The sequence below is a fragment of the Oncorhynchus masou genome, chromosome 9, assembly GCF_036934945.1.
Source record: "Oncorhynchus masou masou isolate Uvic2021 chromosome 9, UVic_Omas_1.1, whole genome shotgun sequence".
Classification (NCBI taxonomy): Eukaryota; Metazoa; Chordata; class Actinopteri; order Salmoniformes; family Salmonidae; genus Oncorhynchus; species Oncorhynchus masou.
The window spans coordinates 52,183,625-52,210,876 of record NC_088220.1 but is presented as its reverse complement, the minus strand read 5'-3'; the positions used below and the strand labels follow the sequence as shown (position 1 = coordinate 52,210,876).

The 27,252-nt window shown below is 44.1% G+C and overlaps 1 protein-coding gene and 2 long non-coding RNA genes across 3 annotated transcripts; all 3 read right to left on the bottom strand.

The window, feature by feature from the left end:
* Window positions 1-20: 20 nt before the first annotated feature.
* LOC135546163 (calcineurin B homologous protein 2-like) lies at window positions 21-3,363 on the bottom strand. The gene is made up of 7 exons (XM_064974359.1): window positions 3,126-3,363; window positions 2,436-2,508; window positions 2,248-2,328; window positions 1,845-1,969; window positions 1,676-1,737; window positions 1,183-1,305; window positions 21-923 (listed from the first exon to the last, which is right to left on the bottom strand). The coding sequence occupies exons 1-7, from the start codon at window positions 3,190-3,192 to the stop codon at window positions 870-872; spliced, it is 585 nt and encodes a 194-aa protein (XP_064830431.1). The 5' UTR covers window positions 3,193-3,363; the 3' UTR covers window positions 21-869.
* A 1,028-nt stretch (window positions 3,364-4,391) lies between these two features.
* Window positions 4,392-10,577, bottom strand: LOC135546165 (uncharacterized). The gene is made up of 3 exons (XR_010456549.1): window positions 10,456-10,577; window positions 6,987-7,070; window positions 4,392-4,484 (listed from the first exon to the last, which is right to left on the bottom strand). It is a non-coding gene; the product is annotated as an uncharacterized LOC135546165 (long non-coding RNA).
* Window positions 10,578-14,687: 4,110 nt separating this feature from the next.
* LOC135545246 (uncharacterized) lies at window positions 14,688-24,256 on the bottom strand. The gene is made up of 3 exons (XR_010456432.1): window positions 24,025-24,256; window positions 23,761-23,868; window positions 14,688-15,317 (listed from the first exon to the last, which is right to left on the bottom strand). It is a non-coding gene; the product is annotated as an uncharacterized LOC135545246 (long non-coding RNA).
* Between the last annotated feature and the right edge of the window lie 2,996 nt (window positions 24,257-27,252).

Genomic DNA, 27,252 nt, shown 5'->3' with positions numbered 1-27,252 from the left:
TTAATTCACTTAACCTCAGTGAAAATATTGATTCCTGCCACTCTGTGTTCAACCAGAGAAATTAAGGAACATTTCACACGGAACAAGCTTTGGAAATATCCCTGTGTTATATGGCCATAGATAGCAAAAAAAATGCATAGATTTGAGAAATACATTTGGCACACATTAGTTCAATGCTATCCAGTCAGTCACAAAACAGACCCTTTTTTTACTCTGGCTCAAAATGTAGACATTCAATTTGTTGTACTGTCATTCTCTCTAAATCAAATCTATTGAATCACAATTATAGCCAAGCTTGAGCTTTCATGGGCTTTTCTCCCCATGAGCAACTCAATGAATGAATGATATTATTTACACAAATATTTATTTGTAGAAATATTGTATCACTTTCATAGTTCTCATGTTCCGTGTAATTAGACAACGGCTGCTACATCTAGAGACTTATTGCAGTCAAGTCTTACTTACAAGGAAAAGTGAACTTCAAGTATCGGCTTCCCTTCATAAAAGCTTATGTTTGCCCTTGTAAAAACGAACCCAATTGAAAATGTAGGTTCTGCAACAACTACAAAAAAAATATTAAATTACATTTGTCTGTATTATATAAAAGCAGTTACTACGTAATTATACATTAGTCCTATGCAGTTATACGTTGGAACATGATCCCCATACGCCAGTATACAGTAAACATATGAAGTCACAGCATATTAGTCAGTCATTTAAGGTATTTCGTGTTAATCACCCAGTTAAAAGAATCAGTAATGTCGTCATATTTCCCTGCAGAAGCCTTGTTTTTACCACGGAGGGATGAGGAGACACAAAGTGGGCTACATCTCTGTGAACAGTCACTTGACCCAGTGCAACCACTCTAGCTAGCGCAGGAAGCGAATGCTCATCTTGTGATCGATGTTTACCTTCTCCAAGGACTGTAGGGAAAAAGAAAAGCCAAAGTTAGACCGACGAATGGTGGAATTGGTATATTACATCACAATCAAATACAAGCACATGCAGCCACTGAATATGAGAGGATAAGGCAAAATACTGTCATCGTACAACGTACAGTATGCTGTTTGACTACAGCAATGGCCAACATAATTTTCTATGTGGTTGACTTAGTATTCTGGGTGCACTGTGCTGCAATGGCCCATGTTGATATGTCAGTCTTCGAGCTCTACCCAGTGGTACCTTGCGGAACTCCTCAAAAGAGATGGCATCGTCCTTGTCCAGGTCAGCCTCCTGGATGGTGCGGTCGGCGATGCTCTCAAGCTGCTCCTCCGTCACCTGCATCTCCAGCATGGACCGCAGCACCTGTCAATCACCCTCAGCTGTCAATCACATCCCAAACCCATTGGAGAATGGGCTTCATTCTATAGGGCCCTCAAATTCAAATCCCGACCTTGAAGCCAGTTCCACTTCTTGTTTTGTTGTTCCCCTCTAATCAGGGACTGATTTAGACCTGGAACACCAGGTGGGTGCAATTAATTATCAGGTAGAACAGAAAACCAGCAGGCTCCGGACCTTGTAGGGTAAGATTTGAATACCTCTGGTATAGGGTATAGGCATTCTAGCCATCAATTGCAGGGGCATACCAGACCTGGTTTGGTATGAGAAACAATTTGCATCACTAACTTATTGGTGGTATATTGTGTTGTCAGTAAAGCCAACATTTATTACAGACCTGTAGAAGCTCTGCTCTGGAGATTTTGCCATCCTTGTCCTGGTCATACAGTTGGAAAGCAACTGAAAGGAAAGAGATAAATCAGGGCAGAACTGACTGAGTTGAATTTGACTGCTAAAATCTATTTTGAGGTAACCACGAAAAAATAAATATCTGCCAGAGGACTCACACTTGAGTTTACTGGTCCTACTGTTGACAGGTTCAGGCATACTGGGATCTTTGGGATGTTTTTTGTCCGCAGGCCGGAAGTGGGCCAGGATCCTCACAAAGGAGTGGAAGTCCACCGTTTCCTGTCTGAGAGATATTCTTTTAATACCAGAACCCGCTTACATTCCAAAAGTACAGGGTACATGGACATTTTATAAAAAATAAAATAAAAATTGGTGCACAGAATCAACTGAACTTGAATAAATATTTAGTCTTGTTGATTGTGCTCTCTGTTGTTTTAAGGAGACCTAGAAAAATAATGGACTTTTTTATTACAGCGAAAATTAACATTACCTTACCATTTCATTGGTGAGGTTATCAAGTCAGTAACGTTACTCAAACATGTAAGAAATGTTGTTCTGTACCCTGGAGAGAAGAAAGCCCCAATGATCCGATCCCCAATGGGGTTCATCGCCAACCTATTAATGGCTCCAAAATCCTGTGGGCTTCACAGTAATGGGGATAAAACAAAGACAAGACATCCAGACATAAGTTATTCTGAAATGCATTGTTTTAGTCAACTCCATAAAGCTGACATGATCCCACCACTTACCGGAGATGACCTGTCTTCTCCTTGTCCAATGCTTCAAAACGGTCATAAAGTCGAACAATGTGTGCAGGGGTGACTATGATAAAGAGAAAACAAGAGAACCATATATTCATGCTATAGGTAATGGGGCAGGACAGTGGCACACCAAATAATTTAATCAATATATGCAATAACCATATAGTGGCCAGTTCATTGCTCTGGATACCACTCAAGCAAAGACTCCATGAATTACTCAAGCATTTATAAAAGTAGCCTAAAGGCCAAATGATTAATTTACCCACAACTTCTCAAAGCCACATGTATATGTCAATATAACTCTCTGTTCAAAGCTTCGACATCCAAAACTGTATTTGGTTGGGTAAGACGCATGCGTATTTTGATCAGCCAAAGTTGCGCGCGCAATTTGCGCACCTGTCAAACATCAATCTTATGGTTGCAAAAGCGATTAATAATTTGCACACATTTCAACATATCTGCGCTTTAAAACTTTGATGAAAAAATATAACAAAGGCAAAAGAAAAGCTGGGCTCCATACAGCTGTCACAATAACATCTATAATGACATCCGTTAGACGCATACTCAAAGATTTGTCTTCGAATTTGGCATAAACTATGAAGTCATTGTATAATCATGACAATCTCAATACAATTTTATAGTAGCCTAAATTACAGTCCTGCCCGCCGGAGAACTTACAACCCGTTTCTTGCATTAATTCTTCGACGTTTGGAATTTTTGACAGGGTGGAGTTTGTCGAGCCCATTTCCACAGGAAAAAAACAATAACATCTGTTTCACTCGATAAATAAACGTCAGGTCCGGGAACTTCAGAATTTCCCATTAACTTCCCATTGCCTGTTGTTTAGAAATGATAAACGAATGTAGCTATGAAACCAACTTTAGTATCTTCGGCAAGGGTTTATTGAACGTCAAGTCAGGCAGTTCAGGGCTAATGACAGACACATCTACCCAACGGCAGTTAAACCAAGGGGTCCAAATGACCAATGGGGTCGTGACTTATATGTTTTCAAGAACACACATTCAAAGTCTGTTCCAACAACAGATCTCCAAGAATGATATGGAATTTTATCAATAGCCTGGATTTACTATCCAACATGGATAGCATTATATATAGCAAAGTGTATCTTTGATTAATATATTTGCATTATAGCTATGTATTTTAAACATAACCTTTATTTAGCTAGGCAAGTCAGTTAAGAACAAATCCTTTGTTCTTGGCCAACTGTGCACCAGCCTATGGGACTCCCAATCATAACCATATGATACAGCCTGGATTAAAACTCGGGAGTGTAGTGATGCCTCCTTCACTGCGATTCAGCACATTAGACAGCTGTGCAACTCAGGAGTCCTTAAATCATCCCTAATAGCTTGCTACTTACACTAATCCATTACATAATGGAATCTTTAACCTGATGATCATAATATTCTACTAGCCTTTATGCTCCTGAGTAGCCTGACCATCACTATACTGTCCAATAAAATGTATTACAGGCAAATCAAACATGCTTTGCAGACGTTGTTATAGTGGTCCTTTGACACTAGATGGCACCATCCCTTTCAGATAGCAAGGAAACAGAGGCTACTACTAAGGTGGACAATGTGTGCATTGTGAGTAGTGTAGTTCTAGTATGGGTCAGCTCTGACCGTTATCAGCTATCAGTTGGAAAGCTGGTTTGTGTATCATGAGTCAGTGAACTGCTCTGTATTTCCTGCATACTATTTTTCCAAAACCGTTATTAGATAATAGTCCATGGGACTCAAAAACTGTTCCTTCTGAATGAACCTGGTGCTATAAAATCCCGATCTATAATGGGGTTCAGAATTATTCATATTTATATAACTTCTAGGCAACAGGTTTCCACATGAACAAAATGAAGGGTCTTTCTCTTCATCAACAAAAACATACCATTTGTGCATCATGGATCCTTTCTCCCGAGTGGCGCTACAGACCCTGGTTTGATTCCAGGCTGTATCCCAACTGGCCGCGATTGGGAGTCTCATAGGGCGGCGCACAATTGGCCCAGCGTCGTCTTGCCTAGTTCAATAAAGGGTAAATAAAAATAGATGATCATTTGTCAGCAACGGTTTGAATTTGTTTACAATACTGGCAGCTGTGATGCTTGCCTTACTCATGTATTTAAATAGCCCAAGACTTGAATCATTCTCTTTGCTGACCTTTACATTTGAACCATTAAAAGCATTTGTGGGCTAGAAAGATTGCTGCCAACAACAAGAACATTTTAGTAGGCCTACTTACACCAAATGTCAAGACTAATAGCAAAACAAACAAATCAATGTATTTTGTTCTGTCCACAAACATCTATCATAAATAAACATGTTTCCTTTGTAGCTGAATCATGTTTCTCTGGAAAAGAAAGGCGTTTATAAGGCTGGATATGCAATGTGATGTGTCTCACATGAAATAGACATCAAATCCGTCCACTCCACTGCTGCTGTCATGCCCCAAAATTAGTTTGGTATAATAATTCAGGTCACCTTCATTCAACCAAATAGTAGAGTAATAACACATGTAAATATGAGAGATGTAACCAGGATGACTGACAAGTTGTGATTGTCAAGCCCAGGGCTCCATGCCAAGGCAGCCAGACAGAAAATACCTCAGCCCTCATGATCACACTCCCAAGTGCCAAAGAGAGACATTAGCAAGCTGCTCCCCATGTCTTGTTCTATCGTTAGTTGTTAACATAGACCATATGTGGCAAGTCACTCACTCAGGAGCCACAGCACTAAGACACACTGGATGGAGCTGGACATTCCTTCCATGTTGGAATGTACAGAGAGTTAGGAAGTAAGAGTGACAGAGTGGTCCAATCGGTGCTCTCCGCTCAGCGAGAGTGAGACAGCTAGTGTTTTTCTTCTACTTTGTTCAATTCCTCATTGGTGGCAGAGGTGAACATGCAGGGTGATTCACTAGATGTTAACACGTCAGTGTCACACCCTGACCATAGTTTGCTTTGTATGTTTCTATGTTTTGTTTGGTCAGGGTGTGATCTGAGTGGGCATTCTATGTTGGATGTCTTGTTTGTCTATTTCTATGTCTGGCCTGATATGGTTCTCAATCAGAGGCAGGTGTTAGTCATTGTCTCTGATTGGGAACCATATTTAGGTAGCCTGTTTGGTGTTGGTTTTGTGGGTGATTGTTCCTGTCCCTGTGTTTGCACCAGATAGGGCTGGGTTGAGGTTTCATGTTTCTGTTAGTTTATTCATGTATAGTGTCTTTTTAAATTAAACATGAATAATCACCACGCTGTGTTTTGGTCCACCTCTCCTTCACCAAAAGAAAACCGTTACAGTCTGTCTCCTCCAGACTAGACGCGCACACACATACGCACAAAGAAGAAGTCAGACTCAAATTTAGCACAGTGTATAACATGTAACATATTTAACACATATAACATGCCTCAGATTGAGTCCTGGGCTTATAAAAATGCGTATTATTATTGTTACACAAGTAAGCAGCTTCTACATATGGCAGGCTCTTCATTTTTAAGAGCTGGAATTTTTCCCAGATAACATCTCCTTTTTCACCACTTACAGTTTGTTTATCTTAATGGAGACCAGTAAGTCAGAGCTTAGTAATAAATCAAGAGTATTTCAAATGGCCAAAGGAGTGAGTTGCCTTCAGTATAACTTCGCAGAATAAAAAAAAGTAGTGTTGACCTAGCTGTAGTACAGTAAACTGAGCAGTCTGGACTCTTGACAGGCATGCGTTGTTCTGTGCCGATAGTCGTTCACCACCATAGATAAAGTATTTATAGATTCTTTCACAATGTTTATTCTATGATAGGAGATGATTCCATGTTTGTCTTTCATTTCTGTTCTATATTTCTTCTTTCCTATAATCCACACCTTTTGAATCTCACTTTCTGATACCAGCCAGCGAAGTGAAACTATCTCGGCTCTTAGGTTCCGTTTCAGGACATGTGCTACGGGTCACTGACAAGGTGACACATTAACAAAAATATTCAAATTTATTCCAGCCGACGATAAGTCACCCATGGGCAACTTTGTTTGGCCATTTGTTGTGTTTAACCTTCAAATTAATTAAGATGAATGGCTCTTTAATGGGCAAGGAATAACCAGCTTTGACTGGAACTTCTAACTGCAGAGAACAGATTAACAGAAGAAGAGAGCATGACAGTGAAAAAAACAAGATAAAAGAGGACTGAGGAAAGCCCACCTCTCTCTTTTTGAGTAATTTCCACAAACGTTCTATCGGGGCGGTTTTGTCCTTGGTGCCACAAACAATGAAAGTGAAAGCATGTCAGAGACTTGGTTGGGCAGTGTGCCAATTGGGTGAGAATAAAGCTTTGCTGGCTATTTGAACTTTGACCCCTGCTCTGCCATGGATGATAAAAGACTTGTAAACACCATCCCCAGTCTGAGTGACTGGGAAGGTCAACTAAAGGCACCACAGGCAGAGAGCCATCTCAGTCTGTCTGAACTGGAAAGCTACAACATTTTCAATTGTCCTGTATGTCATGGCAGGTTAAGCATAGAAATGATGTTATCTTACTTTAAAAAAACAGGAAGCGCAGTTCAACGTTTAGTGTCATTCCAGGTTGTCAGCCGGTTGTCTTCTTCACACCCCCTGCATTTCCTGAGAATTCAATAACAATGAGAAAAATACCTCACAGTTAAAATTCAATATGTCTAAATGATAGGCTACCCTTTGATTAGCCAAAATCAATGGCCAAAATTAATATGGGTAAATAATAATGCATTATGCAAGAGGATGGCGCTCCACCAGGGTGCTCCACATCCTTTCCCTCTGTTGGTGGTCCTCGCTGGCGCCCTCACACGTCTAGGCGCCATCCTTGGCCAACTCCCGCCATGCAACTTGAGCAGGGGACACCCGCTATGTCTCAAGTATGCTCAGCCGCAAACTGGGTCAATTAACCTTGGCTGGAGAGAGAGTCTGTTGGCCTGTCTGTCTCCCCCCTCATCTGTGCGGCTGAGACTGGGGCTGCGTGGGGGAGTGACTTGGAGCTGAGGAAGGGGTGTCCTGCTGGGCTGGGGCAGGCTGATAATGAAGGGAGAACATTCCGGGCCAGTGGAGTGCAGGAGAGACCAGACTCAATGCGACAGACACAGGCTCTGCTACAACTACCTATCTCCAAAACCTCACCTCAGACATATCAGTGCCTTGTCCAAACAAGATCCCCTTTTACTTTCTTTACTTGAGGCCACACTCCAAGGTCACCAGGATACAGAGCACACTCCAAGGCCACCAGGATACGGAGCACACTCCAAAACCACAACCATAACACACCATAAAGATCCACCAGCTTGTCTTGGGACAGCATGTCTAAACTACAATTTACAACAAACTAAATTCAAAACCCCATCCACCATCCTGAGGCCCATCAGACACCACCCTGTCCCCACAATGCACTGAGCAGTTCTGGCTAATTAATATTGCCATCCAGATGAAAGGGCAGCCATGGGAGGCACGAGTTGAGGCCGGGGGGTTCCTGGGGCTCTTAAGGAGACAACCCCCCCGGCTAATGATTACATTTTCATATAACAGAAGGGAGCTAAATGGAATGGTAGAGGGGCACTGAGGCCACCAGGTGGGAAGGGAGGTGGCTCTCCAGAACTCAGGACTGAGACCCTGGGTGTTGAACACTGTGGAAGCCCTTTTAATCAAGACATGCCCTGGAGCATGGCCCATCTGTGACAGACAGGGCCCTCACTGAGGGGAGAGAGGAAGAGAGGAGAGGGAAGGACAGGAGGAGAGAAGAGAGGAAGAGAAAAGGAAGAGAGAAAGGGGAGATGAGGAAAGGAGAAGAAAGGTGAGAGGAGAGGAGGCAAGGAGGAGAGGAGGAAAGTCCTTGAAGTGGTTGTGAGAGAGGCGCTGCTGGGGAGGGGGTTGGGCAGGGTTGCGTGTTTACACTCATTTCCCAGTTTGAAGAAGTTTCTCTCCCCTGTGCCAAACGATGGATTATAAAACGACTCCTCCTTCCTCAACACAAACGCACCTCAAAGTCAAAGTGCTTAACATAACTGTGATGGGTCCAAACCCAGCTACCCCCTCTCTGAGGGGGACGGTTCAGTGCCAGGCTGAGATTCCTCTTCTCATTTGGAAGTTGGCGCTTAAAAAGTGTTAAAGAAACTGATGCATAATAGAGCTGAGGAGAGAACAATACGAAGCGGGCTCCTTGCTTGCCACGCTGACAGATGGCGGGGGAGAAGAGCGTTTCTTGGAATAGGACCAGCTCTTAATTACTGAGCGTCTGAATGGAAGGCGCTCGGCTCATTAGCGAGGAGCAGGCTGACATGGACTCTCCCCGCGCTGCACTGGGGGCTGACAGCCCCTGCCCTGACCCTAATTGCGCAAATTGCTGGAGCACTGTCACTGCCAACCCACCTCCCTTCCACCACACTGGCCTACTGCAGAACGGGAGGTGTGTGTTGGAAGATGGGTGGGTTTGGGGGTGATGGTGGTGGAGATGGGGGGGGTGGAGTTACGCCCATGTTTCCCCACAGGAATTTGGGTTCCAAATTAGTTACGTTTGGAACCCAATGGGAGAGACAGCAAAAGCTGTGTTGCTCCTATAGTTTTGGTTCAGTCTGTTTAAACCAATGATTTATGCGCACATCATTGGTTTTACCACTATCTAGCTTTCTGTGGCATGGGTTGTTCTCCACTAAAGGGCAAACTAGCGTGCAAAGCCCATTTCCTTCTGATTTTCTAATCACTTAATTGTTGTTGTGTGAATAATGTATTAGGCAGGAATGAAACAATCCTCAAAGAGAAGAAAGGCTACTGACCAGCATTGCACCATGTTTAACTTCACTGTAAAACGGCCTCAGACTTCCAGTGATCTATTTCATTCCAGAAATTTCCGGTCTGATTAGGCCCTTTTCCAAGTAAGCTCTCTACCATGGGCCAGATTGAATTACTAAGCTAATGATCTACTCATCCGTAACCACTATATATCTGAGTAAATAGCAACAGTTCTTCATCCAATACACGGACATTCCTTGCATTTCCCATGTCTGGGTTGCACCAAGTCAGCATAGTACTGATATTCATGTTTGTTGCTCTCATTTGGATGTCTCAATGTTTCTGTAAATGTTTCGACACATTCTCAAAGACAGGTCCTCAATGTGGCCGAAGAAGCCCCTACAATCCCGTCCACATCATTGGGTATTTGTGCACCTAGCATGTGGCCGACGTGAGTTGAGATCTGACGATGAGCAAAGGTATTTGTCCCTTGATCATAGTGCCGGGAAACCACAATGTTCCTTGGTAATGAGTCACACTGTGTATCTATCGTAAACTACACAGGTTTTTCCTGTTTGGGGCTTTTGGACACAATTAACATTGCTTCCACGTCATTTCAATGAATTTATGTTCAACCGATGTGGAACAGACGTTGGATTCACGTCTGTGCCCTGTGGGTGGTCACTGTATGTCAAAAACTTGGTCATGTATGTTACTTTTACTATGTGAAAAATGCATTTACAGTCACAACTTTTACCATCAAGTCTGGAAAAACCTATACTTCATGAAAGCATCGACCAAGTAAACAGTGGAGATAATGGCTTACATATGGATGACAAAGGGGAAGTGTAGGTAGGCTTGCATGTACTAGGGTCTGGTTTCAATCCGTAGCACTGAAGAGCTGCTTTACAGGGTGATAAAAGTTAAAGGCAATGTTCCCGCGTTAGCGGAGACCGCATTCACGGGTAAACGCTGCATGTGTCGGCTCAAATCTAAAAATGAACTTTTACATCTCAATAGGGCGTGAGCGCTGAACATCAGCGATACGGATTGAACCCAGCCGTAGGTCTTGATATTTTCTTGAGTTAGTGTATGTGAGTTTCTTATGATTAGGCATCTGACTTGATGAGGTATACAGTCAGCCACATCTAACAGTGGGAGGCTACCGAAGCCACAAAAACGTACTTCCATAAAGAGGCATGAAAACATCTCTTCCTTTATCTACACATCAACCTATTTAAAAAAAACAACCCACCTTTACGAGAGGGATTTTCCAAGTCCCTTCAGATGAAACTGGTTTCTTTATGTAAACGCGCTCCAATCAGAGCTGTGGCTTACAATAAGTAGTAATTACGGGATACGGATAGGAACCAAAAAACAAATGTGTTTGCAATGTCTCAGAAGACTAAACAATAACTTCCGGTTTAACTTCCTCTATGACTCGGTCGGCATTGACTCACCAGACTCTTTCCAGTCTAACAGTGGATGGGGGAAAGGAAGAAAGCCCAGGGCAACAGGTGTTAAAACGTTGCTAAAGTGGTGTTGTTGAGCGATGGTTCTCCTGAAGGAACATGTAACAGGACTGAAACTGAGACTCTCAGATTTCCTGCAAAGACTTCCTTCTCCTAGGAGAACTCAGATTGCTAAAATATTCCCGTAACAAGTTGCTGAAGGAAACATACTTAACCCAGACCTAATGAATACATTTGGCCACATTAATAAGTAATGTTGTTCCACATCTGTTTAGTTATGCCATACTATCGTTACCTATGGCACTGTGTAACTATTCAAGCATACCATAGGGATTTCATTGGACATTTAGTCCTATTAAAACAGGTATACAGTTGAAGTCGGAAGTTTACATACACTTAGGTTGGAGTCATTAAAACTCGTTTTTCTACCACTCCACAAATTTCTTGTTAACAAATTATTGTTTTGTGCATGACACAATAACTTTTTCCAACAATTGTTTACAGACATATTATTTCAGTTGTAATTTGCTGTATCACAATTCCAGTGAGTCAGAAGTTTACATACACTAAGTTGACTGTGCCTTTAAACAGCTTGGAAAATTCCAGAAAATTAAGTCATGGCTATAAAAGCTTCTGATCGGCTAATTGACATAATTTGAGTCAATTGGAGGTGTACCTGTGGATGTATTTCAAGGCCTACCTTCAAACTCAGTGCCTCTTTGCTTGACATCATGGGAAAATAAAAAAATAAAACAATTGTAGACCTCTCCACAAGTCTGGTTCATCCTTGGGAGAAATTTCCAAACATCTGAAGGTACCATGTTCATCTGTACAAACAATAGTACGCAAGTATAAACACCATGGGACCACACAGCCGTCATACCGCTCAGGAAGGAGACGCATTCTATCTCCTAGAGATCAACATACTTTGGTGCGAAAAGTGCAAACCAATCCCAGAACAACAGCAAAGGACCTTGTGAAGATGCTGGAGGAAACAGGTACAAGGTATCTATATCCACAGTAAAACGAGTCCTATATCGACACAATCTGAAAGGCCGCTCAGCAAGGAAGAAGCCACTGCTCCAAAACCACCATAAAAAAGCCAGACTACGTTATGCAACTGCACATGGGGACAAATATTGTACTTTTTGGAGAAATGTCCTTAGGTCTGATGAAACAAAAATAGAACTGTTTGGCCATAATGACCATGGTTATGTTTGGATCAAAAAGGGGGAGGCTTGCATCCCGAAGAACACCATCCCAACCGTGAAGATCAAGGGTGGCAGCATCACGTGGGGGTGCTTTGCTGCAGGAGGGACTGGTGCACTTCACAAAATAGATGGCTTCATGAGGATGGAAAATTATGTCAATATATTGAAGCAACATCTCAAGACATCAGTCAGGAAGTTAAAGCTTGGTCACAAATGAGACTTACAAATGGACAATGACCCCAAGCATACTTCCAAAGTTGTGGCAAAATGGCTTAAGGACAACAAAGTCAAGGTATTAGAATGGCCATCACAAAGCCCTGACCTCAATCCTATAGAAAATGTGTGTGCAGAACTAAAAAAGCATGTGCGAGCAAAGAGGCCTAAAAACCTGACTCAGTTTCACCAGCTCTGTCAGGAGGAATGGGCCAAAATTCCCCCAACTTATCGTCGGAAGCTTATGGAAGGCTACCTGAAACGTTTGACCCAAGTTAAACAATTTAAAGGCAATGCTACCAAATACTAATTGAGTGTATGTAAACTTCTGACCCACTGGGAATGTGATGAAAGAAATAAAAGCTGAAATAAATTATTCTCTCTACTATTATTCTGACATTTCTCATTCTTAAAATAAAGTGGTGATCCTAACTGACCTAAGACAGGGACTTTTTTACTAGGATTGAATGTCAGGAATTGTGAAAAACTGAGTTTATATGTATTTGTCTAAGGTGTATATAAACTTCCGACTTCTACTATGCAAGACAGACTTTATGCTAAGCTATAATCCTCTGCATCTCAGTTTCACTATGAGGCTGAATGTTTTCAGTGTGGCACGGTATTTAACCTTTAATGTTTAAGTCATGTCATGTTTAATGGATATTTACAAGCACAGTGACACAGTGTCTTGGTCTCACATAAACGATTTCTGGATTTTGAGTCAGCAACACATTACTTCCTGTTTTCTACGATAAGTTACAAATTTGCATTGTGATAAGATCCCCCCTCCCTTCCCTTTTCTGGGAAGACCCTTACAAGTATTGGATTTTCCAGCCACAATGTCAACATAAATGCCCTGCAAGCCGTCACAGTCATTAAGCCGTCCCAGTCATTAAACCACTATTAAAGCTATGTGGTGAACCAGATAGCTTTGAGGAATATTACAGTATGTTATATCTATTAATGATGTTTAACCATTAATAGATGTAAAATACCTGTTTTCGCAACCTTTATGCAGTTTATTGACACGTAATATAATCAACCTTTCCCGACACAGAAAATAAATGTGGGTGTGCACACCTTTATGCATATCTCAGTATCTACCTGCAAAGGGAGCAGCGCTTTGGTGTGCGATTTCTTCACTGTGACACCATGGTAAAGAGAGAATAGCGGAAAGTTAGTAGTACAGTCAGAGAGAAAACTGAGATATCAAGGAGCTCGGTGACAACACTTCGCCTGTGGGCGATGTCTTTCCAAGGAATAATCTCAATGATGGATGCACTCTGACCTCTATCTCTCCATCTCTGACTGGTTGCATATTGCAGAGGTGTGCTTCTAAAACTCAGGGCTATGTGTGAGCTAGCTGAGGACAGGCGAAGACAGGTGAGGAGATGAAGAACGATTCTTTGAATGGTCATTGGAACAGAAAGGATACTAGGACTTAGATTGAATGATCATACTGGGTTACATTTCATAACATGCAAGAGGCCATTACGGTACATGGTTTGTTTTGGTTTGCTATGTCCTCAGTTCTGAAACACACTCCAAACGCCTAAATAGATGATTCCCCTCAGTGGCCATCTATTTCATGACAGCATTTCGTGGGAGAAAATCACCAAAGTGTTTGTTTATGTAAGGCGTAGAACAAACAGGGTAATTACAAGGAACTTTACGCTGCTTGATATCAACTCGTAGTGCTTCACTGTTCTCCAAGACCAAAGGGTGAACGTGTGGTTCACCTTATCGTGTCACATCTGACTGTGGCCTATCTAGTCTTATCTAAATATATGCTGTTTATTGTTGTTGTTTTGATAAGAACCACTAATTGCAAAAACTGTGCAATTTAGATGATTCCCACATTGTCAGAGTTATACTGGTTGAACTATATTTAGAAATATGTTGTCCTGAGAATCAGGATCCACATGCCAATTAGGTATTTAGTATTTAGTTTTTAAACTCTTGTCATGCCCCATATGCACAAGTTAAAGATCATTTCATTGCATTAGGCTACTTATATGAATTACCTGGTTTATGTTAGATCAATCATCAATATCTAATTTATACAGTTGTTATTAACTCAAAAGTTGTTTCTTTACTGCTTGCATACTGTAGGCTTAATTGGCAGAGTAGGTTATATGCCCAAGTTTACGGCCGTGGTTATGCCTTAAAGAACTGTTGAGACCAAGGCCACAGGAAAACCCAATCCCAAGATCTAGAACATGGAATGTTTTTTAAATATATTGCCCTACTCTACACTTTGTTTCGGATGATTACTGACAGGTGTTATCTTCCTTGTGGCGCGCGCGGTATGAAGATCTCTTCAACAGAAGTGGTAAATTCGCCTTGGCTACTCCAACACAGCAACACCTCCGACCCCTCCAAAACATCAGCTATGTGCATTATTCTACCAAACCACATGTCCTTTGTTTTAGAGGTGTTCAGAACAGGGGTTACGGCAGAAAAAGCTTGTTGAACATTAAGAAAACTTTGTTGTAGAGCATTTAACACATCATCCGGGAAGGGGCCAGCAGAGTATAAGTGTCACGTTAGCTAGGAGTGGTAGGTGTGGAGTCAGGCGCAGAGAGCAGAGGTTCCAGAAATGATGTAATTTATTACAAAAATGGTCAAGCCAAAAACAACAGGCACAAATGACCACAAAACAGGACACCAAACAATCTGTAATGAAACAAAACACAAACCTCCACTGACAGAAAAATAAAATAAGCCTCACAAAACCAGGCGGGCCTGAAGGCTTAACTAGCCCCGAATTAACCACAAACAAGGTACAGGTGAAAACAATAAAGGCAAAACCAACAGAAAAGGGAAAGGTAATCGGTGACAGCTAGTAGATCGGTGACGACGACCGCCGAGCACCGCCCGAACAGGGAGAGGAGTCGTGACAGTACCCCCCCTGAAGTGCGGCTCCCACAGCGTGCCGACACCGGCCTCAAGGGCGACCCAAAGGGTGAGGCGCAGGGCTATCTGGATGGAGGCGGTGGAAATCCCTCAGCAGTGATGGATCCAAGATGTCCTCCTTCGGTACCCAGCACCTCTCCTCCGGGAAAGTACCCTCCCAATCCACGAGGTACTACAGGCCCCTCAACTGGCGTCTAGAGTCCAGAATGGATTGTACCATGTATGCCGGGGACCCCTCGATGTCCAGAGGGGGCGGAGGGACCTCCGGCACCTCACCTTCCTGCAGGGGACAAGCTACCACCGGTCTGAGGAGAGACACATGAAACAAGGGGTTAATGCGATAGTAAGAAGGGAGCTGTAACCTATAACACACCTTGTTTATCCTCTTCAGGACTTTAAATGGCCCCACACACCGCGGCCCCAACTTCCGGCAGAGCAGGCGGAGGGGCAGGTTTCGGGTCGAGAGCCAGACCCAGTCCCCCGGTGCGAACACGGGGGCCTTACGGCGGTGGCGGTCAGCGCTCCTCTTCTACCGCCCACCAGCCTGTTTGAGAGATTCCTGGGCGGCTCTCCAGGTCTCCTTTGAGCGCTGCACCCACTCCTCCACCGCAGGAGCCTCGGTCTGGCTCTGATGCCACGGTGCCAGGACCGGCTGGTAGCCCAACACGCACTGGAAAGGCGACATGTTCGTGGAGGAGTGGCGGAGTGAGCTTAGAGCCACCTCCGCCCATGGGACCTACCTCGCCCATTCTCCTGGCCGGTCCTGGCAATACGACCGCAGAAACCTACCCACATCCTGGTTCACTCTCTCCACCTGCACATTGCTCTCAGGGTGAAAACCCGAGGTCAGGCTGATCAAGACCCCCGATGCTCCATGAACGCCCTCCAAACTCGGGACGTGAACTGGGGACCCAGATCAGACACGATGTCCTCAGGCACCCCGTAGTGCCGGAAGACGTGGGTAAACAGGGCCTCCGCAGTCTGCAGGGCCATAGGGAGACCGGGCAACGGGAGGAGACGGCAGGACTTCGAAAACCGATCCACAACGACCAGGATCGTAGTGTTCCCCTGAGACGGGGGAAGGTCGGTGAGAAAATCCACCAACAGATGTGACCAAGGCCGTTGTGGAACGGGGAGGGGCTGTAACTTCCCTCTAGGCAGGTGTCTAGGAGCCTTACTCTGAGTGCACACCAAACAGGAGGAGACATAAAACCTCACGTCCTTCGCTAAAGTGGGCCACCAGTACCTCCCCCTAAGACCCCGCACTGTCTTCCCAATTCCCAGATGACCTGAAGAGGGTAGTGTATGGGCCCCGAATAAATTTGTCATGAACACCATGCAGCACGTACTGAAGATCCGCTGGACACTGTGGGGGCGCTGGTTCCAACCGTAACGCCCGCTCGATGTCCGCGTCTACCTCCAATACCACCGGTGCCACCAGACATGAAGCTGGAAGTATGGGAGTAGGATCGATGGACCGCTCCTCTGTGTCATAGAGACGGGACAGCGCGCTGGCCTTAGTGTTAAGGGAACCTGGTCTATAGGAGATGGTGAACCTAAATCTGGTGAAAAACATGGCCCACCTTACCTGACGAGGATTCAGTCTCCTCGCTGCCCGGATGTACTCCAGATTACGGTGGTCAGTCCAGATGAGAAAAGGGTGTTTAGCCCCCTCAAGCCAATGTCTCCACACCTTCAGAGCTTTTACCACAGTCAACTGCTCTCGGTCCCCCACGTCATAGTTTCTCTCCACCGGACCAAGCTTCCTCGAAAAAATCAATAAGGAAGAGACTAATCCGCTCCCTATGACTCCCCTGCGTTAGCATGTCCAGTGGAACCGTGGCCTCCCTGACCAGCCCTGACCCAAACGGTCAGCTATCTAGGGAGTGCACGGGGAAGGGTTCGCCTATCGGCATCAGAGGAATCCCTAAACTAAGAGCGAGTCCACAATCCATAAAGTTCCCAGCTGCACCTGAATCGACTAGCGCCATATGCTGGAAAGAGGGGGGAAACTCAGGAAAATAGATTAGTATGAACATGTGACCAACAGGGAGCTCTGGGTGAGTCTGGTGCTGACTCACCTGGGGTATCCAAGAAGTGCTCTGCCTGCCCTCTCGACTCCCAGACGAGCTCCTCCAGCACCGATCTGCAGTGTGCCCTCCCTGACCACAACTGGTGCAGTAGGAGCCTCCTCCTCCGGTTCCCCTAGATACGGCCCCCCCTAACTCCATGGGTGTTGGAGCGGTAGGGCTGGGGGGTGGAACAAACAGGACCCGCTCTGGATGCCCACAGGAAGCCAGCAGGCTGTCCAGTCGGAACGACATGTCTATGAGCTCGTCCAAGGTGAGGGTGGTGTCCCGACAAGCAAGCTCCCTGCGGACGTCCTTCCGGAGGCTACACCGGTAGTGGTCCATCGGGGCCCTGTGGTTCCACCCCGCTCCAGCGGCCAGGGTCCGAAACTCCAGCGCGAAGTCCTGCGCGCTCCTCGTCTCATGCCTTAGGTGGAACAACCGTTCACCCTCCGCTCGGCCCTCTGGTGGGTGGTCGAACACGGCCCGGAACCGGCGGGGGAACTCGGGGTAGTTGTCCCTTGCGGAGTCTGGACTCTCCCAGTCTGTGTTGGCCCACTCCAGGGCTCTGCCCGTCAGACTGGAGACGAGGACGCTCACGCTTTCCTCTCCAGAAGAAGTCGGGCGAACAGTAGGCAGGTACAGCTCTAGCTGGAGCAAGAATCCCTTGCACCCGGCAGCCGTTCCATCGTACTCCCTCGGGGGCGCAAGCAGAAGAGCGCTGGGTCCGAACGCCGCCGGAGAAGTAGGTAGAGCAGGCGGAGGAGTAGCTAGAGACGAGGTAGGAAGGCCACTCCTCTCCCATCGGTCCATTCTCTCCATCATCTGGTCCATCGCCGTCCCGATTCAGTGTAGGATGGCCGTGTGATGGAGGACATGCTCTTCAATAGATGGGAGGGGGGGCGCAGCTGATCCTGCTGACTCCAGCTTTTGGTGCGGGCTTCAATCACGTTAGCATGGAGTAGTAGGTGTGGAGTCAGGCGCAGAGAGCAGAGCTTCCAGAAAGATTGTAATTTATTCCAAAAATGGTCAAGCCAAAAACAACAGGCACAAATGACCACAAAACGGGACACCAAACAATCCGTAATGGAACAAAACACAAACCTCCACTGACAGAAAAGAAAATAAGCCCGCACAAAAGCATGCGGGCCTGAAGGCTTAAATAGCCCAGAATTAACCACAAACAAGGTACAGGTGAAAACAATAAAGACAAAACCAACAGAAAAGGGAAAAGTAATTGGTGGCAGCTAGTAGACCGGTCACGACGACTGCCGAGCGTTGCCCGAACAGGGAAAGGAGCCACCTTCGGTGGAAGTCGTGACAATAAGACTGTAACATCTGCATATAAATGGATGAGAGAGCTTGTTGTTGTGGGGCCTATGTTTGAGCCTTGGGGTACTCCTTTGGTGACAGGCAGTGGCTGAGACAGCAGATGTTCTGACTACACACTGCAGTCTTTGGGAAAGGTAGTTTGTAAACCATGCCAAAGACTCCTCAGAGACACCAATATTCCTTACCCGACTCACAAGAATGGAATGGTCTACCGTATCAAAAGCTTTGCCAAGATAATAAAAATAGCAGCACGACATTGCTTAGAATCAAGGGCAATGGTGACATCATTTAGGACCTTTAAGGTTGCAGTGATACAGCCATAACCTGAGAGGAAACCAGATTGCATACCAGAGATTACTATAGACATCAAGACAGCCAGTCAATTGATTATTTACAAGTTTTTCCAACACTTGATAAACAGGGCAAGATATAAATTGGTACGTAACAGTTAGGATCAGCTTGATCTCGTCCTTTAAATAAAGGACACACCATCCGGATAGTCCATCTTCAGACCATCCAAATAAAGTGTGACCATGTGCATTCCTCTACTAACTGTTAGTAAAGGAACGTGCACTAATGCCCTGGACCAGAGCTATGGTCCATCCAGACCATACCAAGGAGAGTGCCTGTGTGCTACACCTGCGGCAGCTTCCCTGCATCTAGGAAGTAACTATTCAAACATGTTTGTTGGAATAGTTTAACAATCACAAAAGCATACATGAGAGTTTAGGAGACTATTGAAACACCAAGCAAAGACTGCTCTACATACAAGAGAGCCTGGTGGTAGTGTTCGGAGTAATAACAGACACATTGAGTTGTGTTGGGAACTATAATAGCACTGGCAGGGCTATAAGCAGCACCATCAACAGCCCACGTTTAAATAATCGGGTTGTGTCCAAGTCCATGCTTTATCAGTGTCATGTCGTTGACTATCATTAAATGTGAATACTGTATTTTATCAAATCAATTCCTTACGTGTAATTTAATTACATGATTAAACTAATTATGTAACTGTCATTATCTAGGAAGTTAATATGTTGTTCATAGAGTTTCAATTCCCGAATATAGCTCTTCAGATATTTTCTTATCTTATCGAGTACAGTCTTGTGTTAATGTATTATTATTACCTCATCAGTCATATTATTGAACATCGCAAACCCTTGGATGTCTACACAAACCCTAGCTAAATCATGAATCCGCGATATACAAATTTGTTAAATTATTTATTTACTGACTAACTTAATCAATCACAGAATTACATAATTACACACACAATTAGTTATACATTGGGTGCTACATGATACAAGGAAAAAGTCCCTAGTGGACGAAACCGATATGACGGCTTGGTAGACAAAGGAAAGGGGGTGGGGACAGTTCAAGAGCGTAGCTGATAACTACACTCACAGAAATTGCTAATACTTTGAATATAACAACCGCTCATTTGAAAATAAATTGCAATTTACATATTTACAAGCGTATGTCTTGTTGCCTCTCTCTGTGGTTGCCGGTTCATCTGCTGGAGAGATTCAACCGAAAAGTATCTGGTTGTGTTCCCCAGAAGTCACAGTCTGTCATAGTTAGAATGGATACTTCAGAGAACCATCTGGAATTGTCCTTAGAATCAGATGTGTTTACCAGACTAAAGTATTTAAACAGCTGCAGTCTGAATAATTATTCTTCAGTTTGTAGATTTCTTCGCCATTTCAACGTGGGAATGATCTCCATGTTAGCTGGCCTTGTCCTTTGGAGGAGTTGTAGTTCTTAACCATTTCAACATGGAGCGTCAGCTCCATACTTTTCTGGTCTTGTAGTTTTAAACTATGTGTCAGCCGTGTAGCCACCACCTCACGCTGTCTGGTCTTAGAAATTCAACTATTTGCAACCTTAGCTTACACCAGGGTTTGCGTGGTCTGGTGTGAATTGCGTCACGGGGGCTTTTATACTTGGGTAGAAAAGAGGCCGTCTCATCATGTTTGTGCACACCTGGGCGTGGCTACTGACTGTGCATAAGTTACCATAAAACAACCAATTCTCATTTAGAAGTCTAAATCACATTGTTATCTTTTCAAAAGTATTCTTATATTTATTCATTCATCTTAGACAACATTCAGATGTAAACCTGACTGCTGGGAAATGTCCACTTTAAGAGATACAGCTGTGTGTGTTTCCTGTCCTTCATGATATCACCAAATGAAACACACTTGACATGACTGTCCCTTAAGTGTCCACGGACCATTCCCACATTCTCAAAAATAGAAATATTGTTTAATTTCCCCATTTTGGGGATTAGGCAAGAGAAGCTCTTTGTTCACCCAGAGTTTTCTTTCCCCCCATATTCCATGGCAGAAAAGGGAGTTTCTACCAGGAATTTATGACCATTGTAACACCTGAGGTGGAAGAGCCACGATATACACCCAAAAGGGCCAAGTCGCGATATCTGTGTTCAGAGGGTTCATAAAGACCGAGAAGCTAAAAATGATTGGTGCAATAATAATTGAATAGTTCAATAAAATCTGTTACACCATTTCATGTGTTAGGCCTTATTTGAAAAATAAAATCTTATCAAATCAACAGACCTGTAGATACAAAGTTTGCAAACAACATTCCCACACATAGAGGCTCTCATGGCTGCATGCGAACACGACTGAGATATTTAAACAAAACCCCGGGTTACACCTTCGATAGCAGTGCCATTGCAATAAGAGATTGCTTGGAGTACGGAATGACCAAACAAAGCAGCGATAAGGAATGTTGCTGTATAAACAACCGTGTGTAATTGTTTCTTTAAAGAGCGCATGCCGTTTAAATTCAGTGTTCCTCAATACAGACCGCTATTTTTCTAGAATCCAATGCTTTTTGGATTAATGGGATTTCAACAGCAGCAAACACATAAATTGCTATGATTGACACACGGTACATATTTCATCTGACCTTTCCTTTTAGCCTTTTATCTCATTAGATTAGGTAAATATTGATAATAATAGGGTTCATAAGGATATAATGTGGTTCAATAAATACTTAACAAGTTTGAACAGGTAATCAATTAACAAGCATCACCATCACCCTCTTCCTAGACCTGTAAAGGAAAAATAAAAGCATGGGCACCTGTCAATGTACACTGAGTGTACAAAACATAAGGGACATCTATTAACATTGAGTTGCAACCCCTTTTGCCCTCAGAACAGCCTCAATTCGTCGAGGCATGGACAAGGTGTCACAAGCGTTCCACAGGGATGCTGGCCCATGTTGACTCCAATGCTTTGCACAGTTGTGTCAAGTTGGCTGGATGTCCTTTGGGCGGTGGACCATTCTTCATACACACGGGAAACTGTTGAGGCGTGAAAAGCACAGCACCGTTGCAGTTCTTGACACACACAAACCGGTGCACCTGGCACGTACTCCGTTCAACGGCACTTAAATCTTTTGTCCTACACATTGACCCTCTGAATGGCACTCATACACAATCCATGTGTCAATTGTCTCAAGGCTTACAAATCCTTCTTTAACCTGTCTCCTCCCCTTCGTATACCATGATTGAAGTGGATTTACAGGTGACGTCAAGAGGGATCATAGCTTTCACCTGGATTCACCTGGTCAGTTTATGTCATGGAAAGAGCAGGTGTTCCTAATGTTTTGTACACTCAGTGTATAAGTAGGCCACAGACAGGGGCAGGGCAGTATAATGTTCCAATGGCTCAGACCTGAAAGCTTCTACCGACAGGAGTTGCATCAATGATTGATACCTGGAGATGATCACGAGTGTTTTATGTCATTGTCTACATACTGTGCCCACTCAAGACCAACATCAGTATGTGGCTCTACAGACTGCTTCTGTGAGAACGGAGGTTATCCTTAGCTGGGATCCTAACTAAAGCTCTGGACACATGGCCACTGTCGCAAATCCCTTGTGTTCAATTACAACAATCAGATTAGGGACCCTAGGGCGAGAGTGGCGGTTCTCCCTCTGTCCACTGTCACTCATCCTGTTCACTGGTTCCCAGACTTAAGGCACGTGGAAATATGGAGATGTCAGATTGGTGCCAACTGAGGAGCAGTGGAGCAGTAATCCACTTACTGAACATATCCACCCTGGGAGCTACGAGGGAATGATTTACTCTACATAGTGGTTACTATACCTGCTTGTGATTTCCTTTGTTCTCAAGAACCAGTATAATAAATTAACTGTATGGTCATTTTATTGTTAACAGACGGAAACCGGGAGCCACACAGTGACGCAGGGTTAATAATTGTTCATCTTTTGGCCTTTATTCGGAAGAACCACTTTCACTTTGACACTTTGCCCATTTAAACTGTTACCAAGGACATAGTGGCAAAGTAGAACAGAAATATGCAAGGCTCGTATTTTCAGCATAGGTATCTGTATTGTGGCAATGCATAATAATTCCACTTAAATCATTTGCTGTCACAGGCTGATCGTTGATGTCCATCGATTTCCAACACAGCTGGGTGATACGTGATGTCACGGGACCTACCGTTCATGTCATAAGATGACCACACAAAAGAGGACATGGGGGATGTAGTGTGATGTCATAGGCCCAATATTGATGTCAAAGGATGTTGTACTAGGTCACAGGATGGCCCATGATCATCTGCCATGTCTGTGGGTCTATAGGGCCAGAGTAGATGGCTGGGCTGGTGCAGGGTACCGAGTTGCCCTCTATCACTGACAGGAAACGAGTCAACAGGAAGTTTTTCTTCCAGTCCTATTTTAGGCCCCCTCTGCAGTGACAGGATAGAGACAGGTAAAAACTCTTTCCCGTAGTCCCCCTCCTAGAGAGAGCAAGTCTCCAGCTTCCTTTTTCTGACTGTTTTTATTTGAATTTATTTAACTAGGAAAGTCAGTTAAGAACAAATTCTTATTGACAATGACAGGCTACGCAGGCCAAACCATAATCCAGGCAACGCTGGGCCAATTGTGTGCGGCCCTATGGGACTCCCAATAACAGTTGGTTGTGATACAGCCTGGATTTAAACCAGGGTCTGTAGTGATGCCTCTAGCACTGAGATGCAGTGCCTTGGAGCACGGCACCACTCGGGAGCGGTTTGTTTCAGCAGAGGTGGAAAAGAAAGTGAGCCCCTTTGGTGGAGGAGAAAAGGACGAGAGGAGATAGGAGACAAAGAAAATTACACTTCCTATTGGCATGGGAGTGAAAACAAATAGTGTCGCATTCCTCTGTGTTCTACCGTAGAGATATAGTGAAGCAAGTTACTGCATTGAGCTGCATAGCCATGTTTAATTATCGCCACAATAGCATAAAAAAAATCATATATGAGAGTTCTCAAAACTGAGTGGATATGCTTATTAATCTCTCAGATATGTACGCACCTTATGTCTGGAACAAGCAGCAAAGTATCCCAGTGGATCAGAGAACAAACGCCTACTCTGTCCCTTGTTTCCACCCTTGAACGTCACATTCACGTGGTATATTACTTTCTGAAATACAGCAGGAACATGGCTATTGGAAATGTAGTAACTCATCCCACATAATGATCAGTGTGAGAGATGAATATGCAAAGGAAGTCAAAAAGGATTCGATATCCTTGTTCGGTGATGAAATCGCATCAAATCCATTGTAGGATACCTCCTTACCATGGCATACCATCTCAGTGCATCCCAAACCAAGTAGCTGAAATCATAGAAATTGTATTACTCTCATGGATATCCACTTTCAAGTCAACATTTCATGATGGGTGGGTTGGCGGCCATGTTGAGTGTACCACCCATGACGATGTAGTCAAATTTCCATGGTTCTAATGGTTCTATTTCTAAGGTAACCCACTCAACAGCAGCGTCATTAACTTCTACCCATTCGTACGGACCACTTCCCACCTATTCTGTCCTCCAGCCTCCACTGCCTCTTGTTATTGTTCAACATGCATCCTGTTTTGCCTGCGTGCGCTGAGGCTATACACATTCATGCAGGAAGCTGTCGGATTGGGGCTCTTTTCTCCCGTCTTGCTGGTGGTCTTCAGTTGCGTCTGGGGAGATGGCCAGTGGCCAACACAGCAGCCGCCAGGGCCTTTGCTCCACGAGCGCATTCTCTGAATTCCTGTCTTGTTTGTGCTGAAATGACTGAAGGTCAAGGCCAAGTGGGGCTGCTGCTACACTACAGATGGGGACAGGGAGCGTTACTGTAGCAATAGCAAGGGCATGATGATTGTGAGGCTTCAACAGCTTCATAATAGTCAGCTTAGAGGGGCGGCAGGGTAGCCTAGTGGTTAGAGTGTTGGACTAGTAACCGGAAGCTTGCAAGCTCAAATCCTCCGAGCTGACAAGGTACGAATCTGTCATTCTGCCCCTGAACAGGCAGTTAACCCACTGTTCCTAGGCCGTCGTTGAAAATAAGAATTTGTTCTTAACTGACTTGCCTAGTTAAATAAAGGTCAAATAAATAAATAACAATAATACTGTACAGTGTGTCCTACCTTATCCGTTTTGGAAGAGAGAGGCTACTTAACCTTTCACTGCAGTGGGCTAAATCCGAGTCACACAAAGTGTTTCTTGGTAGTCTACAACAAATCTACTTTGAAATAAAAGTATACACGTCACACACATGGTTATGGGCTTAAATCATATAAAACACCTGTACCAGTACCAAGTGTATTCCATTTGGAGTTTGCATCCCAATATAATACTTTATACATCACAGAAGACTGAAATATAACAAAATAGAAACATTGGATTTACGGAGGTAAAAAAACAAGTTTTTTAATTCTCAAATTCTGAAAAATATGAATGACATTCCACCCCTGAGGACACTAGGTCATTTGAAAGGGCTAGTAGTCAAACGTTCTGTGTGTATTCAAGGTAATCTGGCACCTTAAGTGCCAAAAACATCCCAAATATGGAGAACTCACTGTCTGCTTTCCCAACATGTGTTTCTCAAGCAGTGAAACACTGATTGCTGGTAGATTTCCAGTTTATTTTCAAAGATAAATATGTGTTGCCTAATCCGCTGTGCAGAGGCTCTTGAGATAAACCGGGTGTTTTGTCAAAGATCACTTAGATGTTGGGTCAGTACTGGCGGTGTGTGTGTGTGCATCTTCGCTACGTGGGTGCGTACTGTATGTTTCTGTGCATGCTATGGACAAGCTGAGAAACGCACTGGGAGAGGATTTTAATCAGAGTTGCCATCTCTGCAAGCCCGTGGAATTGTATATTCTATCCCAACGGAAATATGTGACACTCATATCAGACGTGACGAACAATGGCTTCCTGTGTTCTGATATCTATGCACCTGTCAAAGAGGAGGGGGATTGCCAGCAGCCAAACCAGTTTAAAAGAGGTCATAATCAAAGGCAGGCAAGGTTACTGTAGGATATACTGTATGTCTAAATGTCATTTCAATTCTTATCGAGGTAGAGGGCAGATGTGGTTCCTGCCGTGTGTCACCACACAAGTCCAACCGTATGGAAGTTGAATTCCCACTTCAACCCTAATTGGACCTAACAAAGTCCCTTTCTTTCACCTACACCCATTCACTTCAAACCTGTTGATCGTGAACTCACTTTTGTTTTGACATTGAGGCTTATAATGTGCTTGTATGACCATTTCCTGTTCATTTCCTAAGGTCATTGTCCTATCATGTTAGTTTCGTATTGAGTCTAAAGAATACTGGCTTTAAATAATGGGTGTCGTAACGCCCAAAAACAATCCCATTATGTTGAAATCCCCCTTTATTTTATGTTTACTCTGGAAACTGAAGATGGAGTCCCCTTTCTCACCTTTCTCTTTCTAGCTGCTGTGTGTGCAGGATCTTGAACCCCAGGAGGATAAATCGCTTCCTCTAACTCCCGTCGAAAGTTGGCAGCTTAGCACCCTGGAGAGAGGTCAGAGGTCACAGGGCTCTCTGTATGGCCCTGGACTGGCCAATCACAGCGCAGTGAGAGAGAAGCAACTGTCAGGACTCCCGTTAGATTTTTACTGAGCGAGAACGGCCTGTTTCGGGCCTGAACCCCCCAGCAATGGTGGAAATGACCCCTACTTTTCCTGTTATTAATCTCACAGATAAGAGACTAGGCTGCCCGGTTCTGTACTAGAGAGAGAGAGGCCACCTAAACTCTGTTGCTGTACTAACACTATGAGCCACCAAACAGGCCTGACTTATCAGAACTTAGTCATGTCCTGAGTATCATAGACTGTGAAAGATGATCTGGCCAAGCTCTGCTACCAAAGTCATGGCCATACAGCAAATCAAGTGTCATGACTGACATCTCATCCACTCTCACTGTAATGGTGAAAAAAGGAGTGAGCGTTGTATTTCGTATTGAATTACTGTAATATAATTACGTTTCTTAGACTTGAACACCTTCTTGGGTTATTTGCATGATGTAAAATAGCTGTCAGTGTCATTTCCTCTTCCAGTTTCACAAGCAGCTAGAGACTGAACCAACCTGCGATTTGAACAAGACAGGTTACCATCATACTGCTGCTGGAGGAGATGATGTCATCACTACCTCCTGTGAGGTACAGGAAGGGTTCAGAGGAGTGGATTATGGAAGGAGGCTCCATAGCACTGGGTCAGTGTCTACACCCCCTAATGGCTTGGACAGAGACTGGGGAAATAGGAGCCTTTCCGTTTCCTACAAGCCCTAAATACAAATATAGGTTAGAGACCACAGGATTAGATTTCTGTGATCTAGGCGGCAGATAGCCTAGCGGTTAAGAACAGGTTGATGAGTTCGAATCCCTAAACAGACTAGGTGAAAAATCTATTGATGCGTCCTTGAGCAAGGTACTTAACCCTAATTGCTCCTATAAGTCGCTGTGGATAAGAAGGTCTACTAAATCAGTGGTTCCCAAAATGTGGGGTGCACC